The 20,372-nt window shown below is 50.8% G+C and overlaps 1 protein-coding gene across 8 annotated transcripts in view; it reads left to right on the forward strand.

The window, feature by feature from the left end:
* Positions 1-20,372, forward strand: part of TANC2 (tetratricopeptide repeat, ankyrin repeat and coiled-coil containing 2) — a 122,123-nt gene that overhangs the window by 29,390 nt on the left and 72,361 nt on the right. For 3 of the 8 annotated variants that reach the window (XM_065039142.1, XM_065039138.1, XM_065039139.1), the window contains 2 exons: positions 6,635-6,706; positions 9,840-10,019. The exons of 1 other annotated variant lie outside the window; for it this stretch is intronic. In XM_065039142.1, coding sequence (XP_064895214.1) covers positions 6,635-6,706; positions 9,840-10,019 — 252 coding nt within the window. Of the gene's footprint in view, positions 1-6,634; positions 6,707-9,839; positions 10,020-15,707; positions 16,230-20,372 lie in introns of those variants that run through there. 4 more of the 8 variants (XM_065039140.1, XM_065039144.1, XM_065039141.1 and 1 more) reach the window with 4 other exon arrangements.

Consider the following 20,372-nt stretch of genomic DNA (forward strand, 5'->3'; position numbering starts at 1 on the left):
CTTTGTACCGCGGATCCCTCCGCCGGCGAGCTGGGGCGGGGCTGCAGGTGCCTCTCCTTTCTCTTCCTCAAGGACGGGTTTTGTGATTGAAATCGTCCAATAAGCCACACGCGCATCACTCAGCGCTCTCTACCCCAGATCTATAGGTCACTGTAGGACAGGCTGTGCTGTTAGGAATGCTTCAGCATTTTTCATCTGCATCTCTGAACAAATAGTATCTTTTTTAAGCCTGAACTTAAACTAACGGGTGTAAATTCTGCTCATCTCACGTGTTTGTGCATCTTGCTGCATTCGGTGAGTTTTATACAATTAATCTGTCTGGTTTTTAATAGCTGCCTGCTCCAGGAAGCCACCACGAGAACTTAGTCATAATTTATTTAATCAGCACAACAGCTGTTTCACTGCAAACTTTCATTAATAAACTTCAAAGTTCGTCTACATAAATAGAATAATTTAAGCGCTAACAGGTTTCTCCATAATCTTCTGTATAGCAGTAATTTTTAAAGTGTCATTATTTTACATAATGTAATGCTATGCAAAACTTGGCCTCATTAAATTAAATGCTCAACAGTCTCAGTTTTAAATTGCCAAGCAAAACAAAGATAAGTGTAAACAATTTTGTTTAGCACATAATTTACACTTCATCCGGGTGGTGGGGCAGCAAGGGGGAGACAGAACGGCTGATGAAGTGGTGATAGCCAAGGCAGGTGAACTGAATATAGAGTCACCGCTGGGCCTGGGCACAGGCAAGATGGGAAACAGGAGGGGCAGGAGAACCTCTGTGACCTACTGACCACCCCCTTCTAACCCACCCCAGGGACCATTGGCTTCCTGGCCACAAGGGCCCAGTGCTGGCTCATGGTCACCCTGCTGTCCCCAGCACCCCCAGGTCCCTTTCCCCTACGCTGCTCTCTAATAGGTCATTCCCCAACTTACACTGGAACGTGGGGCTGTTCCTGTGAGGATGCTGTGGGACACTGTGTCAGATGCCTTACTCAGTTCAAGGTAGATCATGTCCACTGCTCTGCCATTTTATTAATTCCTAGGGAAGAGCCTGGATGGCATTTGCCTTCCAGTGGGTTCAGCCAAGGCCCGGATGAGACTTTAAATGTGTCCGTTATGGGTCTGGTGTTCTTTTGGAGCCTTTTTCCTGGGCAATGGGGCTTTGAATCGGTGCTAAGCGCCTCTGTTGGCTGTGCTCCGGCTCGGCGCTGCGGCAGCCTGCCATCCCAGTGACCTCCTTGGAGCTTCAGTCACTCGTACCAATTTCTCAGCTAATTTTAGTACAGACGACCACTGAGCTGCTCTAAAAATGTTATTTGAACTTTAAATTAGAGGAACGCACACAAATGCAAAGACAAAACTTGCCCTACAAACTAGGTAACTCTTGTAACCGTTAGGAAGAACATATGTTGTCTGTAGTGTTAATTGTTTTCAGTTAATTACATTTTAACATATTCAGTCAATTGGAATGATTAGTATATCTGTCAATGCTTTTTATTTGAAGCTGAAAATGCTTGTGGTTCCCGAAGGTCCCAGACAGTCGTATTACACAAGTGGTTTAGAATTAGAGGTGGGGAGCGAAGGCGCCTGGAGCCGGTGGTGACAGGGAGGGAACTGGGGGGTCGCTCGTCGCCGGCCCCTTTCACCAGCCACCCAGGCCCCACACAACAAAGGCTTTTCCCTCCTTCTCTTCTAAGAAAGAGAAGCTCGGGGGAGAAGAATTTCCAGGTTGACAGGCTGGGGCGGATTCACCTCGTGTCCCGGTGGCCGCGCTCGTCGTCTGGCTGCCGCGCTCCGTTAACCAGCGATCTTCAGCCGCTCTCAGAGCAGAAGTGGAAGTTAGGACTGAAGTGCGAAATGGTGCGGTAATGGTGTTTTGCTCTGAGATAGCGAAGCGGATACTTTGTCTGAAATAAATCTCTTCTCGTTGACTGTGTTTCCATCTTGCGTATGAGGATGCATTTTAAGTTGCTCCCAAAGCTATTAAGAAAATACCGTTTTAAATATTTGCTTGCAGATTGTGAGAAAAAACATATTTCATCCAATCAGTATTACATCCCATTAGTAATCCTATTGATTGTCTTGTCTTGTAAAATAGGTAGTACTTACATGAATCCCGGTGGGTGAAGTTATTTCTGACTCTGATCAGCTTTCCCTCGCGGTTCCTTTGCCGAGAGGAGGAAACTCCACCTGTTGTGTCCGGGTTTGTGGTTCCCCACAGCCGCGTCGGGAGGGCCGGACGCTGCTCGCTGTCCCCCGTCTGGCGGCTGTAGCCGTGGCGGCTGTAGCCGTGGCTCTGTCCGCTCCGGGGACTCTGTGGCCCCGCAGGAGCCTGGCACATCAGCGCAGAGAAACAATTATAAGCTGATGCACGTAGATTGCCGCAGATTAGCACCTTGGTGATTCGGGGCAGTAAACATGCCATTCAGCTGATTGCTGCCTGCGCTGCCCCATTAACTTTTATGTAGTTTCCAAAAAGCCCAGCTTTACATTTATATAATTGATTAAAATAATGAACAAGTGAGGCTACTTCTGTCCCTTTTAGCAACCAGGTGAAAGATTATTCATCAGAACACTTTTAAGGACAAGTACTGAGGACTTGAACAGTAAATCTAGACAGAATTACTCAGCTAAAACGCGCTGAACTTGGACGGCTCCCGTGGCTGAGTTTTCAGAAGCACTGATGTGACTGAGCCCCAGCCTCCCTGACAGCGAGCGGAACTTGGAGGTTCGGAACAAGCCCAGTTCTTTTGGAAATGTACTTCTTCACAAACTAAATAATCGGGAAGAATCTTTGAGTGGAACAGCTCTCAGCGCCAGACTCCTCGTCCCCTCCCCTGTTGCTCCTTTGGGTCGGTTTTGCCTCTTTGCGGCTGGGCTGGCACGTGTCCCTCGAGTCCCCGGGGACCTCGGGATCGCTGCCGCCAGCGCTGGCAGCTCCCGGCTGAGCCGCTGCGGGTAGCGGGGCCGCGGCCGCCGGTGCCGTCAGCCCCCGGGACCCCTCCGGCCACACACGCCGCTCCGGCATCTCCCGCCCCCGGGCGTCGGGTTGGATGGATTGATTCTGCGCTCAGTCGGGAGCCGCATCGCCGTCCGTGACGCCGTGCGCGGAGCTGGGCTGGGATCAGAGCGCTTCTCAGCTGCTGCGCCGGCTTTGTGTGAGTCTTTCGCCTTTTCCAAATGCCGTTTTGATGCGATGCGGGTTTAAAGTGTTGATTTAGAGGCTGTTCCGTGCTCTGCCAGCCGCCGTTAGAGCAGCGGCACATCCAATGCAGTGGGTTCTTGCAGCAGATTTCCCAGCATGCGTAAAGCAGCTGACCCACCCTTTTATTTTTCTGCCTTAAAAATTGCTTTGTCAGATGCAGGAGCCGGGGAGGCGTTCAGTCGCGTTGTGTGTTTTAGACGCTGTTTTAATTAAACAGAGGCACGTTGGGCTGCTGGTGCTTTTTAATTTAAAACCTGTTGTCCGTGCAGCGCTGCGAGCACCTGGCGATGCCGGGGCCGCCGTCGTCTTTGCTGACAGCCCGTCCTGGTGTTGCAGATGCATCTTGCTGGGATTTGCAGACCCATCTTATGAATTGCGGTGCGGCGCTTTGTGCGGCGGATTTGGTAGGATTGCTGGAGCCCCTGGGATTTTCCTCTCCCCCGTCCGGAGAACACGGATCTGTGCACCGGAGAGGATTTGTCGTGTCATTGCTCTTAAATGGAGAACGGGTGGAAGGCAGAGGAGGGGACCACGAGAAGCAGGCGTTTCTCAGCCCGTTTATAGTAGGAAAGATTGTTTTCTGAAGCTGTTATTAAACATGATTGCGTGGAGATAATTTAATCCCTTTGTAATTGAGAGAAAGAATTAATAGCTGCTGCTGTTTGCTGTGTGCTCGTCAGCTCAGGCCCCGTTCGGACAACCCGCTGTGGTTTCTGAGCCCGTCTGTCTGACGTCCCAGTTGAGGGATGGTCCGTGCTGATGCGACAGCGTCTTTCTGAATTAAAATGACGCCTAAATCTTCATGGACTTCCTTCACGTTGAGATATTTAGAAATTAAAAAAAGTGCAAAAGTTTTCCTCCCTCTCATTGCTAAACAGAAGAAAATACCCATTATCGAGCCCGTGCTTTACCGTGTCATTCACTTCCCTCTGGCATTTGCAAAAAAATAACTGTTTTCTGCTTCTCGTGGCGACTTCTGTAGAAGCTCCTTAACCGAGTTTATCTGTCCCGCTCTTTAGTTAAATGAACACAGATCTCGGTGTTTCTAGCAATGGTTCACAACTGGTTTACTTTGGGTGACCTCTCTTAGATGCCCATCCGAGGCTTTGTCAGTGACTGGGGGTTTCACGGCGGTGACAATCGTTACAGCGACTGAGCCAATTGCACTTCATGGGTGACACGGTCTGCAAACTACTGTCCAAATAGGTCATGCCTGTAAAGAATAGAGAACGCTGTCGTGAATCCTAACAGCTGCCCAATAATCATAACAACTAGAATAACGTTGTTGGAACGGCGGAGTCCGATGGGTACACAGGGTGAACGCTATTGATACTGAAAATGTGAGCACTCAGAAGTTCAAAACCTGAGAATGAATGTTCCCTTAGTAACTGTAATTTGCCCCTTTTTTGCATGTATATTAAGATAACCCTTTAATTATGGGTGGTATTGTTCCCTCGTAACCTTGCTCCTCCAGTGCAGGGAAAGGAGTGTGCTCAGAATTGTGATTGATAGCAAAGAGAGGAAAAGAATTAAATAGCTCAGTCGTTGAGCTGTTCAGCCGCGGGCTGTTCCCATCTCCTGCGCTCCTCCGCCTGTGCACCACGCCTCTCAAATTCCGCAGGTACCAGCCCTTCCCTCCACTGGGCTCTTGGTGACGCGGTGGCCCCGTGGGTTTGCCCATGGTGCACACACACACACACACACACACATTTCTGCGCCCTTGTGAGGCTGACGGGCTGTGCTCGCTCGCAGAATATTCCTCTTCACAAGCCATGGGATGGTTGGAGAGTCCCCGGGAGGTTCTGCCGTGTTGTCCCCAAGCTGCCGCCTTTGCTGCTGGGTTTGGTGCAGTCAACGGGTGAGCGCAGCTGCGTCCCCGCAGAGCCGTGGCACGGGCCGAGGCAGCGCGGTGCGCTTCTCCTTCCCCACCCTCCTAAATGCGTTCAGGAAGTTAATTTATTGGCATCTTTCTCTCCCCGTCTATATATATTGTGTAACTTGCAAAAAGTACTTGAGAAATCTCTCCCAGCCGCCGAATCCGGTGCAGCGGTTCAGTTCCCCAACCGAACGGCTTTGGCGATGAGCTCCGCCAGTTTGCATCCCCCCCTTTGCCTCCCCCCGTTGAGTGTTTGAGGGCCAGCGGGTCTGCCGGCCATCAGCTCTACTGCCTTGGCTAACACTTGTTCTCAAAGCACCAGCTGGTTCGGAGTAGGGAATTTCTCCATTGCTTTTGCTGGCTTTGGGGTGCTGAACTCTTGGTGCAGCTGTTGGCTGAGCAGGAAAAATGCAAAGGTGTGACAGAAAACAGCATTTCTGGCTCCATCCGAGGTGCCTGAATGTTGATTCGGGGCAACCGAGGGCTGGAAAGCCAACGGAAGAGGGACCAAACCCCTCTTATCCTGGGCTTATCCTGCTTTTTGGGGGTGGGAACGCACTGGAGTGTTCAGTCGCTGTATCAGTTGTGCTGTTGTGCTCTAACTCACAACTCACCTTTCAAACCAGACCAGCAGATGGGACTCGCACGTAACACAGATGATAAATTGAGTTATTTGATGGCATAACAGGCCCGCCCAACAAGCAGCTTTGGGGATATATAGATATAGATACGAACATATCAGAGCGCAGCTGCTTTTAGTGTAATCAGAAAGTAGAAATGCTAAAATCAGCTATAGAGGTTTTAAACAGCTATTTAAGAATTCAGTTATTTCGAGACTATTTCTAAAGGTTAAAAAGCCTCTCTTCCTCCCTCCATGGGGTGTAATAACCTCTGAAGTGCATCCTGCACTGTGGATGCTGGGTTTGCTGTTTCCCAGTCTGCAGAGCTCGCGGCTCGTACTCAAGCATCTCTATCGATGTGAGATCTATTGTTTCTAATCTGGTCAGAGGATCGATGAGGACCAGCATGTAATTAATTGTATGATATTGCACACAATGTCCCACTCCACGTTATCCAGATAGATTGGGTATTTGTGAGCTGGAGCTGCTTTCCTGAACAGTTTCAAGAGGATGTAACGAGAGTGGTTTTGTCCTTCCCAGCCTTCTGACTTTTGTAGATGACAGTTTAAAGGGAGACAATTTCAAAGAATATATATATATATATATATATATATATTTTTTAAGCTTGATCACTTCTATATGCTGAATATTTTTAATATTTTGATATAACAGTCCAAAGTGAAGGAACTAATTGAAGGTGCTCAGTTTGCTTACTGCTTCATTCTGTTGCCTGTGGGGTCGGTAGAAGTTAACAGGCCGTTTGCATCCCGAGGACCACCCGGATTTATTGGCGAAGGCGGCGGCGCTCTGCCCGCTCTCGCGCGGCGTGGGGACCTTGTGCTCTGCGGGTGATGGGGCTCAAGGAGCAGCTGCATCTGCCTGACGTGTCCGCTGTGATGTTCTACTTGTGCTGTTTTGGTTCTCGTGCAGATGGAGGGAGCGAGGAGCCGCCAGACCGAAGACAGGCAAGTGTAGACGCCCGTCAGAGCCGATCTGGGCAAGGTAAACCTGAGTCTTGTTCTGCCTTGGTGACTCGTTTCTCATCTGTTCACCTTTTTATATCAACATTTTGTGTTTTTTCATTAGACTCTGTAATCTTCTGGGGTTTTGTAACCATAGCTGTTGTCCCCCTACCTACTAATAGTCACAAACCAGACTGTTTTTGTGTAGTTTGGTGGAGCTTAGACTGAATCACGTCGCAGCGCGGATGTACCCAGAGGGTTTATGGCATCTCCGTTTTGCAGACGGAGGGACGGCTGTTGGAGCTGTGGTGTAAGGAATCCTTAGCACAACTCAGTGCGCCCTGGCACGCGGGGACTGATTGCAAAGGGGAGAACCTGACTGCTTCCCAGTCAGCAGGTTGTCCTTCCCCCAGGACAGCATCACAGAATCCTTTTGGTTGGAAAAGCCCCTCAGGATCATGGAGTCCAACTGTTCCCCCACCCCTGGCACTGCCCCATGTCCTGAGAACCTCATGTCTGTCTGTCCAGCGCTCCAGGGCTGGTGACTCCAGCACTGCCCTGGGCAGCCTGTTCAATGCCCCACAGCCCTTTGGGGAAGAAATTGTTCCCACATCCAACCTCAACCTCCCCTGGCGCAACTTGAGGCCGTTTCCTCTGCTCCTGGCGCTTGTTCCTGGGGAGCAGAGCCCGACCCCCCTGGCTCCAAGCTCCTTTCAGGCAGTTCAGAGATCAGAAGGTCTCCCCTCAGCTCCTGTTCTCCAGCTGAACCCCCCAGGTCCCTCAGCCGCTCCATCACACTTGTGCTCCAGCCCCTCACCAGCTCCGTTCCCTTCTCTCCACTCGCTCCAGCACCTCAATGTCCTTATGATGAGCACCCAAAACTGAACACAGAGGGAACCTGCGTCTTCCTGTGGCTCAACAACCGCTTGCCATGTCTTTGCTTTGTTTTGATTGACCCTGCAAGAACAGGGCAAAAGGTCCTTTGAAAAAAGTAGTAAAAATAGGTTTTTTTCAAACCCCTTTCTTGAATATCCATAGCTCACAGTACCTTGGTGGGTAAAGCCCCCACCGGAGCGTGCACGGGGGAGTCCTGCCGCCGACAGCAGCAGCTCTAGATCTGCGCTGGCTTGTGTGTCCTTTGAAGTAGCAGAAAGTTCTGAGCATTTCCTCGTTTGCGAGGGCTGGGACGCGCTGGAGCCCTCAGCTCCGGAGAGCAGCTCGGGAGCACGGCTCCGGGAGCCGCTGCGTGCCGTGACTTATTTTCGCTTTCAGATTGCAGCGATAATTTGCCTTTCATTTAGGCTCAAGTCTGTTGTTGCCATGGTGTCCTAATGACTTATTATGGAGACATTTTTCTCCAGAGCATTGTTCTTTTTTGGCACTATTCCAGGCAAAATTACTGCAAGTGATTGAAGCCTGGGATTGGAATTAGGGAGATCAGAATTGAGGGTTAAAACCCTGTGAAACATCAACAGCTGAAACTGCTCTGTTAACGTGGGGCATTTTTATTATTATTTTTATTTTAAATTTTCTTCTGTTAAAATAGAGCGTTAACACAAAGTTAGGAAGGAAGAAGGGAGTTTCTGACTGCGCACCCCACGGCAGCTCGCGCACAAGTAGCGCTTCTGTGCTCGGGGAACGCAGAATGAATGGTGCTTTTCTCCAGCCGCCGTTAGCGGGGATAAAGTTGCCGTTGTGCCGTTCTCCGGAGCCGGAGCCTCGCCCGCGTTCGTGCCGACGGGCCCCGCCGTGCTCTGTCCTTCCTCGGGCTTTGTCGCTGCTTGGGGGTCAGCAGAGGCAGCGGCTCCAGCAGGAGACCCAGACGCTCATTCCTCCCAGGTTACAGTTCAGCCTCTTTACCCAGCGTCTCAGCTGCTGGGGAAAAGCACTGATTCTGGGCTGAGGACATGGGCTTTCTTTGTCCAAATATTAACTTGCCAAGGAATGACCAACCTCTGTGTTTCTGCCTCAATGAGTACAACTCTAGGAATTGCAGTCGCTGTTACAGCAAGAATTTTCAGCACAGGAGGGGGAAACGGGTTAAAAAATACTTCAGACTTTTGGAGAAACAAGCTTCTGCACTAAATATTTCCATTTGTGTCAATGGATGCAGCCGTAGACACAGGCTTTCCACAGTGCCTTGGGAAACGGGAGAGGTGCCCGAGGACTGGAGGACAGCAAATGGCACTGCAGGCTTCAGAAAGGGCAGGAAGGAGGACCCGGGGAACTCCAGACCGGTCAGCCTCACCTCCATCCTGGGAAACTGATGGAACGACTTCTCCTTGGTGCCATCTCAAGGCACATCAGGGAGAAGAGGGTCATTAGGGGCAGTCAACATGGCTTCACCAAGGGGAAGTCGTGCTTGGCCAACCTCATTGACTGTTATGAGGACATACCAAGATGGATGGATGATGGCAGAGCGGTGGACGTGATCTCCCTTGACTTGAGTGAGCCATTTGACACAGTCTCCACAGCATCCTCACAGCTGAACTGAGGGAGTGCGGTCTGGATGAGCGGGGAGTGAGGTGACTGTGAACTGGCTGAAGGGAAGAAGCCAGAGAGTCGTGGTCAATGGGCAGAGTCCAGTTGAGGCCTGTACCCAGTGCAGTGCCTCAGGGGCAGTGCTGGGGCCTGTAGTGTGGAGTCTTGCATCTGGGCAGGAACAGCCCCAGGTTCCAGTGTAAGTTGGGGAATGACCTATTAGAGAGCAGTGTAGGGGAAAGGGACCTGGGGGTCCTGGGGACAGCAGGGTGACCATGAGCCAGCACTGGGCCCTTGTGGCCAGGAAGCCAATGGTACCTGGGGTGGGTTAGAAGGGGGTGGTCAGTAGGTCAGAGAGGTTCTCCTGCTCATGAGCTCGTCATTTGGGCAGGAACACCCAGCTGAGGTTACACAGGAAGGCGTCCACGATCGAAACGTGCGAACAAGGATAATTGCTTTGTCTGAATTATATTTAAAAGTGGTGACTCCAGGATTCTGAACGTCAGAAATATCAGAATAACGTCTTTGTGGTTGTGCTGCTCATAATCCAAAGAGGTATCTACCCTGGGGTGATGTCCCAGGGATGGAACTTTTCAAGGGAAACAGGAGAACGTCCCTGCAGCGAGCGGGATTGGTAACCCAGGGGATTCCCTCGGATCCTAACCCGTTCCTTTGATTTTCTCTCCCGCCAGGCACCTCCACAGAGAACGACTGTGCTTTTGAACCAGACTACGCAATTCCGCCACTCCCAGTGACCGAAGGTATGCAGCACATTCGGATTATGGAGGGCATGTCCCGCTCCCTTCCATCCTCCCCCTTACTCACACATCAGTCTATCAGTGTTCGGCTCCAACCTGTGAAGAAGTTAACTGGTAAGGACTTTAAATAAAGTTCAGTGGGGCTTTTAAGGTCCATTGGTGCAAAAATCTGTAAGAAAACGCTTTGAACGAGCTTCTGTATGCGCGTCACCGTTTGTTTGTTATAGCAGCCACTTCAGGCCGAACCAGGGCCGGATTGGATTTCACGCGGACAGAGACATCTCTCTGTTCTGCAAAGGATCTCTCTGTTTTACAAATACCCTCTAGTTTTGGAGGAGTTTTGAGCAGAGTGTGTTTCAGTTCCACTTTGCATTGTGGCTTCTGCACAGTGGAAGTGTTACAGTGATTTTAAAGAACATTACGCTAAAATTCTGAATGTTGAGAGAATACGTCAGGAAAAATCACAAACTTGTGCAGCAAACTGATTTGTGTTTTTCACAGTTCGTGCCTATTTTAAAACTGTTTTATTTATCTACCGGGATTGTGGTTTGATCACCTTTAAAGTAGTTGCACTTCCAGAAGCACTCGGAGTCTAACGTTTAAGAGCCTGACACTGCATTTCTGCTGGTAACAGCTCTGGGAAGCTCGCTTCGTGCCCAATGTGACGCCTCTCCGTGCCCATCTTTAAAAACGATGGGCCGCCTTTGCACTGAGAAAAACCCTCAAAAAGAATTTGTACTTGATATAAAGCACTGTGTAGCTTTGCTGTTCCTTGCCCTCTGGTGAAAGGAGAAATTGAAAAGGAGAGAGGGCGAAACCCCGAGCGGCGGCAGGACCCGCGGTGCTCGGAGCCCCGGGGGCCGCAGCGCAGCTCGGGAGGTGCCGGGGAATCGGGCAGATAAGGGAATGAAAGGACACGAAGATAGTTGTAAAGTTCCGGTGCCGCGTTCAGCTGTTCAGCGTGTGTCCCGTCACTACGAACTGCTGAAGTTTTGCCTTAAAGTGCGCAAACCTAACGCAGCATTTCAGTGGAAATGAGAGGAGCTGTGCAGTTCAGAGCCGGTTCTTCAGGAGGCTCGTGGTGGGACCTTGGAGGGATTCGGGGGATTTAGTGCACTTTGTGGAACACTTTCCTCCTCACAAGCGTCCTCAGTTTGCAGGACGGTGCAGCTGGACGCTCAGACCTCCCATCTGTTTGTCCATCGGCATTTCCTTCGCTTCTGTAGAACGGCGTATTGTGCTTTACCAGCCTAGCTGCTGAAACAATTGCAAGATTCAGTGGCGGATTGCAAAAGCACTTTCAAAATGCAACCCGTTTCAGCCTAGCGTCTTCAAACCTTTGTCCTTTTAGTTCCAGCTGTCAGTGCTTCCCTGCAGCCGACCCCACGGCTCACGGAGCTCGCTGTGTTCTGCAGATGGACTTGCGGTTTCCCGGTGGCGCAGCAAAGGGTGGTGGGGAACCCCCAACCTTCCTGCCACCGAAAGAACACAAAATACATCAGGGCTATTTGAGCCTCTCCCAGCGTGTCTGCACTTGTTTGATTTCTTGTGTAACGCAGAGCCGGTTCGATCCTGCTCTTCCTGAGTGTTCCCACGTGATCCTCACGCTCGTCCAGTTTCCTCTTCCTTCTATTATGTTTTTGAGTTACTTGCAGGGACTGACTTTGTTTCGTGTGGCTTCCTTAGTAGAGACCGGTAATATTAACCACATCCATAGACCTTTTTCCAGTTAGGAAAGGACTGAAAGCATCATATTTTACAAATAGTTTAGACCTTTGTGGTATCTTTGTCTCATTCATTACCCTTCCATCTCCTCTTGACTATAATAATCCTTTGTGTTCATATGCTCTCTTGTAGCTCTGACATTACATTCATGTATCTGCTTGAACACTTCATGACTCTTTGAAACACCAGCGGAGGGTCTGAGCTGGACCCCATGGAAAGGGCAAGTTTTCTTGTACCACCACGGCGCCGTTTCTCTGCCGCCTTCCAGCCTGCTCGGTGCGTCTGCTGACCACAAACCCTCTTCCCGCTGCTCAAATCACAGCAGCTTGGCTCAGCACATGGAGCTCCACGGATTCGTAATCATCTTTTTCTGGGTGGAACAGTCCCGATTCTGTTTGGTCCAAATCTGAAAGCTTGTGTTGGGTTTGGCTGGTCGGAGTGTCCCGCTGGTTCATCCACAGACCCCATGTTGGAGTCCCAGCGGCGGCGTTTGCGGGTAGGAAATCAGAGAAAGGGACGGTGATTCGGACAAACCTCAGGGGTTTGGGCAGCTGTTAGTACACAAAACTAAGAGAAGAAACGTGTAGGCTCCTGCTTTTGTTTGGAGGTTCATTTTGGGGCTGCACACAAGAAGCTGTTGGAAGTCGATTGGGAAGATGACAACGTCTTGTACTTGTACACTTCTCCATCTGTCTGAAATATCCCCTTCTGAATTGGGTGGTTCTACGACTCTGACTGGACCCGGTGCAGTACTGTGTGACAACGTGTGACAACGCGTGACAACACGTGCTCATGTTGTGCGCGTATGTGACTCTGTGACTCCAGTGGAGCTCCTGATCTGCTAAGGATTCCAAGTGTGTTTTGGTGCGTTGGTGGATTAGCATGATTCTCCAAGTTATTAGTTTAATTTCCTGTTGATACTGTAAAAGGAAGGTGTTTATTTTCCATCCTCCTGCCGTCATTACAGGAATTTGTTTGCTTTCATTAAGGTACGTGTGAAGGAGCTGGGAGGGTTGTGCGTGCCGCTCTCTGGTATTCGTAGTGTTCAGCACGTTTCTGCAACTGCTCCGTGTCATCCATCTCATTTATTACTAATCTGCGAGATTTCAGAAGCAGAAAAGTCCCCCAGCAGCAGAGGTGTCGAGGGACTGACCAGCTACCAGAGCAGCAAATAGACTTCTGTTTTCTGCCGGTTTGTAAAGGCCTTTCTCATTTTTATTGCGTAGTAAACCAGCATGATCTGTAAAATAAAGAAAATTTGGACTTAATATTAGGTCCATGAAGCCAAGTTTATGGCCTTGCGCTATATCTTGATGCATCAGGGGGTATCGCGTTAATTTAGGGTTTAACTTCGCCCTTAAAAAAGGAAAATAAACCTGCATGGTGCAGAGAAACTTGCCAGTAGAGAAGCGATGCTGTCCGTTTATTCACCTGTTTCTAGGATAATTGTTAAAAGTTTTTCACCTGGTTATTTGTAAACGACTCATCTTTTCGCCCCCGGAACGTTAAAAGATCTGCTTTTGGTGAAAGGCCGCAGGGCTCGTTGCGCGGTGCGTTGAGGTTCTTCCAGAGGGACCGAGGTCGCTGGTGTTGCTGTTCCTGTGACGTGGCCGGAATCGGAGGCTGGTGAGCGTTGGGTGTGCGGCGAATGTCACTCTGGCCAGTCTGGTGACTGGGACAGACCGAGGCCACCGTGGCTGTGACGGGAGGGGTGAAGTAACGTAGGTGACGGGCCCCCGCTCTCCTGCCTCTGCAGACGCTGTTTAACGGTGGCTAAGGACGTGTTGGAGATCGCTCTGTTCAGACCGCACGTGATGCTGTTTAGTGTTTTTGTTTAGAACAACAGTGGCATTTTTAGCAAGTATAATGTGAAAAATAAGGAGAAACCCCCTTCTGCCAGCCCAGGATGAGTACGTACGGGACACCGTTTTGGTCTTTATCCGGAATGAAATTAGCACTTCATAGTTGGCGTGCTTACTGCGCAAAGAGAGCGGCGGTTTCAAACCGTGGGTCGGATACTCTGCTGTATATCCATGTGTATCATTGCTGACTCAAAGCTGTGGCCACAATGGAAATAATGCTATTCCATCCCATTCCTCCATTCAGGAACGCATTGTGGGTGCTTATGGAGATGAATGTATCTAAGTGCTTTCCTGAATCGGTGCCAAAACCAGTGCCCGGTGTTGTATTAGGTTAAAATATGAGCTATTGGGCTGACAGACTGAGCTTTATCCCATTACTGTTTGCACAAAGCCCAGCGCTGACTCCTCCTCAGGAAAGATGTTTCATTTCCATACTGTACGTTTGTATGCAGAGGATGATTTTATTCATCCCCACACTTGGCCATCTCTCTGCTTCTCTGTCGAACGCCCATTGCAAGCGTTGGGATCCTCTCAGAGAGAGCACGTGCGTGAGTGTGTGCGTGAGTGTGTGCGTGAGTGTGCGTGTGTGCCGGGGTGGGGGCGGGAGGGGAGGAAATCACCAGGGAAGTGAAGTTTTCCTGAGAGCCCTGGCTCTCTAGGTTTGGATTCTCAGAGGCTTCGTCCCTCCTCTGTCCAGCATGGATTAGGTGCTTCGTTATCCTTGAAGACATAGACCTGAGGAATCGGTTTCATTGCGAATCCGCCTCTTTGGGAACATCTCTCCCTTGCGCTTTGGGAATGGGGGAGTTTTCCCTAAGGGTAAAACTCACAGAAACGAGGAGGAATGTTCCTGGGTGCATCCAGGCAATTAGCAGCATCCCTTTCCTAACGAAAACGTGTGATTGTTAACTAGAGCCTTCAGAGACACAGAGAGCAGCGCTAGGATGGAGACTCCTTCTTCCCACCGTTGTCAACGTCCTTGAGGTCCGGCCGGGCTGGGGCCACCCACGGGCCACCCGTGTCCTTTGTAGCGCTGGAAAATGGGAGATCTGGGTGGTGTCGTCACCCGGTCCCTCTGTGTCCTCCTTGGGAGTAGCCAGAAGGATCGTTTTTTGCTTCCTTCTCCATTTGGTTGAATATTAATGATGCTAATTGTAGTTGTGGGCTGACAGCTGGGATGGCTCTACTTGAAAACCCCCCTTGTCTCTTGTTTAATGGTGACAGGCTCAGATTAATAATTGCTGCCCTCTGGGACCACTTACTCTCCCCAAAGTGATGCGCTATCTCACCAGTGTGAACACGGGAGCTGAGGCACCTGCTTCAGGTGTGTGGGTGTTGGGGAGGACCTGGCCAGCGCGTTTGTTCCAATAAAACAGGGTGCTAAATGGAAAGCATTTGTGAAAGTTTGAACTTTGGTTGCTGAGCAGTGACGTCTGAACTACGGGTGTTGTGTCGGCTTTTGGTGGAATAGAAATAGCTGCAATAGAGATAGATTGTCTCTTTGAGCACGTGTGTTAAGTGGAAAGCATCTGATGACCCCGCAAAATAATGGGTTTTCTTCCCTTCTGTGTTAGCTTGGAATACAAACCTCGTTCCTGTGGTTCTGGGTACGGGAGGGCTGTGATTTTTCGGAGGGGCTTCAGGGGCCCTGCCAGCCTCTGCTTTCCATGGACTCGGGGCTGTTTCCGTGTTTCCTGTGGGTGGTGGCTCTGCCGCGCAGGCTCTCGGCCACCTGATGGTGCTGCGGTTCGGTTCACCTCGGCTCGTTGCGTGCAGACGGGTCCGCTCACCTGCGCCGAGCCGCGGGTCTCGCCGGCGCCCTCGCTGCCACGGCTTGGGTCGTCGTTAGCATCCTGCTGTCTTCCTTACTTAATAATTCCAGTTATTTCAATGCCAGTTCTTTGAAGCCGCTGCAAATCACGTCGTTCCGTTGCGTTTTCGAACAACACACACGTCTCTTGGGATAGATGCGATTGTGCGTGTGGCGATTTCTGCCGACCGCTTCAGTCCGAACAATGGAACCGGTACCCGGAGCAGGGGATGCTGCAGCTTTAAAGCGTCCAGGGGCTCGCAGCCTTTTAGTATAAATTGTTCCCAGAATCCATGTCACAACTCCTTATATGGTGCTGCTTTTTTTCTCTCCGTTGCCATGACAACAGCAGCACTGCACCATTCATCAGCTCCGGTCCTGGGCTGCATTGCGAGCCCTTCGCCTTACTCCGAAATGCTCCGGAGAGCATCACCGAGCCATTCACCCCGCTGTACTGCGCCATGATTTGCCTCTTCTTTCAGCACTCCGCTCTAACAAAAGAGCAAATTAAACTGCGCCATAGAAAAGAAACTATAAAGATACTTCGCTTTTCCCCCAAGGGAGGTGTATAGTCTGCATTCGCTGCGAGGGAAAAGCTCTTTAATGCCGAGAGACGTAACGAAGGGAGCGAGCTCTGTGTCTGTGACTCTGCAGTCGCCTCCCGTCGTGCTCCCCGGGGGCGCGGGAGCGATGCTGCTCGGGCGCCGCAGGTACCGCTGGGAGACGCTGGTTGTGCTTCGGGAGCCGAGCTTGACATCAGCAGCGGGAGGTGTCACCTGTAACATCATCCTGACGTGCTGACATGGACCCGGAGCAGCATCTTTGCTCAAGCGCCGCTCGTGGGGCATCGGTCCCTGGGAATTAAGAGCCTCGCTGCCTTCTCTGTGCGATCGCACGCTGCTGGGGAGGGAAATAAAACAAAGCTCTGTGAGTATTCGGACAATTCGTCTTGCGTGGGCTGTGATTTACGTGGGGGTTAGGCGGCCTGCCTTAACTCTGCAGCAAATCACTGGAGAAGAAGGGATCCTGCTGCTGGTGTTGTGCAGGGAAGCCATTAGGAGGGTTTAGTGTCGGGAAGGCTTGCGCTGCCGGGGTTATTTTCCCTTTGCTTGTTGTTGCGATACTTTTACATAATCTGAGTTTGTCGCCTGTGCAGGATTTCACAGGCAAAATGTAAAATGAAGGAGCAATGCAAAATGCCACCACTTCAGCATCGCTAAAATATGAAAGAGCTACTGGGGGCTGCATTGAAAAATTCTATAGATAGCAAAGAGCGGTTTGCTTTTAAATTTTGAGAACAATGAGGTTGAGAAGAGGTTTTTCTCTGTATTGCAAAATGCCCACGCATTGGGTTTGAGTGGGTTATAACACCGCTGTGTGCTGGGGGAGACGTGTTTGCTTCTCACTAAGAGAGGGAGATTTTTAGTCCAGCAGTACTAGGAAAAATACAAGGTGTAGCATGAGGAGGAGCTACTGGAGTGCCCTGTGCTCGTGGCGCGCCTCATCTGTGAGGGTTGCTGTGCTTAGAATTGGTGTTGGGATGGACTTTTGCCCCTTTTAGGGCTTTTCACGTGCTCCTGTTGCCGTGCGCGTCCATCTCGTGTCACCGGTGCTGGAGCCGCCGTCCCGTCGGCTCCGCGTGGCTCTGGGTTGCTGTCCGTGCGGGAGCGGGGCCGACTGCAGGCCGCTCTGCGCCTGAGCCGCGCGGCCGTGGCGGGGCCCGAGCTCTGTCCCAGGCGCCGTTACATTCAGGGCTCTGCGAGACGCACGGTGGGTTGTTCCTGGGCATAATTAATTTTCCATTTAATTTTCCCCGACGCGTTGCAATCTGCGGCTGTCCAGAGGTTTGACCAGGAGAAAGCTGCTGGAGGAGGATCCTCTTGCACTTACAAAGATGGATGATGAATCTGTATTTTGTTCCTGTTGTGTCAGTTCTTACTATTAATTTTGGGAATAACTTCATCCATTATTTTTGGACTGGTTTTGACAATATATTCAAATGGTAACCAACTAGACTTGCAGAAATAAACCAGGAGGATGAATGTGCCTGTGTGCCTTCCCACATAGGACATTTCTCTTTATTAAACAAACAACTCTGTAGGTGAAATTGGTAAATTTCCCACTTAATTTTTGTTGGAACTCCAAAGCTCTCTGTGAAATTTGTATAGGTCCGTTGTAAATCCTGTCTTAGGGACACGGGTCAGTGCTGGACTTGGGTCGTGGTTGGACTCGATGGTCCTGAGGGTCTCGTCCAGCCGAAATGATTCTGTGATTCGTTGGACACCTGTAAACTTGTGGCATTTCTGCGTTAATTTAAGAACAGTTTGGGTGCACCTTTTATTTTTTAAATGGGGGGAAAGAAGGAACTGGCTTTTGAGGGTCACTAACCAGTGTTAACACGGGTTTTCCCAACAAGATGATGCCTGTTCTGCCTGTTTAGACACTCAACCGCCTGCCGTGCTGGCACAGCAGAGATTTCAGAGACGTGCAGTCCCGTGGGCTCTCCGTGGTGTGGTGTGTGGTGTGGTGTGTGGTGTATGGTGTGGTGTATGGTGTGGTGTGTGGTGTGTATGGTGTGGTGTGTATGGTGTGGTGTGGTGTGTATGGTGTGGTGTGTATGGTGTGGTGTGGTGTGTGGTGTGGTGTATGGTGTGGTGTATGGTGTGGTGTATGGTGTGGTGTATGGTGTGGTGTATGGTGTGGTGTATGGTGTGGTGTGGTGTATGGTGTGGTGTCTGGTGTGGTGTGGTGTGTGGTGTGTGGTGTGTGGTGTGGTGTATGGTGTGGTGTGGTGTATGGTGTGGTGTATGGTGTGGTGTGGGGTGTGGTATATGGTGTGGTGTATGGTGTGGTGTGGTGTGGTGGGGATTGCCCCTGGGCCCGCGCAGCCTCCGCAGTTGCTTTGCCCCGGGGTTTTAGCTTTTGCGTGCTGAACTGCTCAGGCGTGCTGAGCAGGGGGAGAGGGCGCTAAGAGCTTTTCATTTCAGATGCTTGAACAAATGGAGAACCCCAGAGGTTCGTGTTCGGTGCAGAAAACGTTAAAAAGGCGAACAAAATAGGCCCGAACCTGCGTGGTTTTCAGAACTGTAGAGCTGGAAGCCTGTCCTTATCTCACACCGGTGCTGCACAAAATGGAGCATCTGTCACGGTTACACTTGTGGCGTGTGAGCAGTGGAGTTGCTGGGCGTAGCCACGAGGTTTCGTAGCAGAAGGTGGTGTGGGCAGCCTCCCGCGGAGCCCGCGCAGGGCACCGCTCGGCCCGGCGCTCCTGGAGCGCGCTCTGCCTTCCCGGGCGCCCTGGGGAATCGGCCCCATCGCCACGGGGCTGCCTGTTTGGTAAGAAAAGCTCTCGCCTCCACCGGGGCTGCTTGTTCTCTAGTCCTTTCCTACTTCTGTAACACGACAACCGGGTTTGGAAACTCATTCCTCTGTCCTGCCATCACGCTGGGTTTTTGGGTTGGGTTTCTCATCCGAGGACTGACCGTTGCTTCTGCAAAATTTCATTTGGGATGCAATCTGCGCCTCCTTCTCTCTAATCATGTATATGAAGCCTCCATCGTTATTATCATAAGGTTTGGAGCAATGCCTCTTATTAGAAGTTCCCGCATCCCGTGTATGGTGTTGCAGAGCCCTGTGTTGGTTTTCATCACAGATGCTGGAGGGAGTGGAGCATCTCCCGTGTGAGGAAAGGCTGAGGGAGCTGGGGCTCTGGAGCTGGACAAGAGGAGACTGAGGGGGGACTCATTCCTGGGGATCAATATGGAAAGGGGCAGTGTCAGGAGGATGGAGCCAGGCTCTTCTGGTGACAACCAGTGACAGGACAAGGGGCAATGGGTGCAAACTGGAACACAGTGAGAACACATTTGAGAAGAAACCTGTTCCTGGTGATGGTGGCAGAGCCTGGCCCAGGCTGCCCAGGGGTTGTGGAGTCTCCTTCTCTGCAGACATTCCAACCCGCCTGGACACCTTCCTGTGTAACCTCATCTGGGTGTTCCTGCTCCATGGGGGATTGCACTGGATGAGCTTTCCAGGGCCCTTCAACCCCGGACACTCTGGGATTCTGTGATTATTTTCCTATTAGCATGTCCAGTTTTCTATTTAACGTGTATATGACTACGGAGAATGATTTCTGAGTGAATTGAAACAGCCCCTTAAACTTTGGCTTTTGTTAAAGTTTTGCAGCTTCGTTTCATGAGAAAAAAGACTCAACAGCGGAGCAGTTTGGTTTCTGTGGTTCTTCCTGGGCCCGCGCGGAATTATTCTTCTCAACAGTTTTTATGCCATAGTAGTAATTTTCTCAATATTTACTCATTTTCATTACATCAATATCTGGCACAGGATCGTTACTGTGAATAATGTTTTCAGTGGTCTTGGCCCATTTGCAAGCTGAGGCTGCTTGTGTGTGCATGTGTAGGGGTTTTTGGGGGGGTTTCTGTACAGGTTGTGTGTATTAACATCGGGTTGTGTGTATTAACATTGGGTTGTGTCTGAGTTGAGCTGCACGTGAAGGGGGTTCAGGGTCCGTTATCTCCCTTATCGCCTCTCGCTGGCTCACGTTACACCGGCCTCTCTAGATTCCAGAGGGGAACGCGCTGTAAATACATCTAATGTTCATCCAGGATCTTCTTATGCGAAACTGTAGCCTGGCACCTTCATTCCCTCATCAGATCAGCTCTGGTTCTTTGCCTAAATCCAGCCTCACAAGGACTTCCCATTGGAAAGCCCGCCTCAACCTTTATCTCTGTTTTCCCCGCCCCCGTTTAAAGGTCCCCGGGATTCGCGTCCCAGCTGAGCTCGTAGGTCGTGGTCTTTCCCATTCCTCGTCCGCATCCCTCGTCCTTCTCCGGGCTCCTGGCACCCGCGGGCTGGGCTGCCCCGGTGCCATGGCGTGACCTCTTGAGCTTCTGTTGCAGGAGGCGCACGGGAACAACCGTCCTTCCATCTTTGCTCTCACATCCCAGATTTAATTTACAGGACAGGGAGCTATAAATATAAATTATGTAAATGGAGGCTGTTACACTGCGGATGAAACACGCTGACCCGCGACAGCGGCTTTTCAAATTAGCCTTT

This window comes from Columba livia, chromosome 23 (assembly GCF_036013475.1).
Source record: "Columba livia isolate bColLiv1 breed racing homer chromosome 23, bColLiv1.pat.W.v2, whole genome shotgun sequence".
NCBI classification, from domain to species: Eukaryota; Metazoa; Chordata; class Aves; order Columbiformes; family Columbidae; genus Columba; species Columba livia.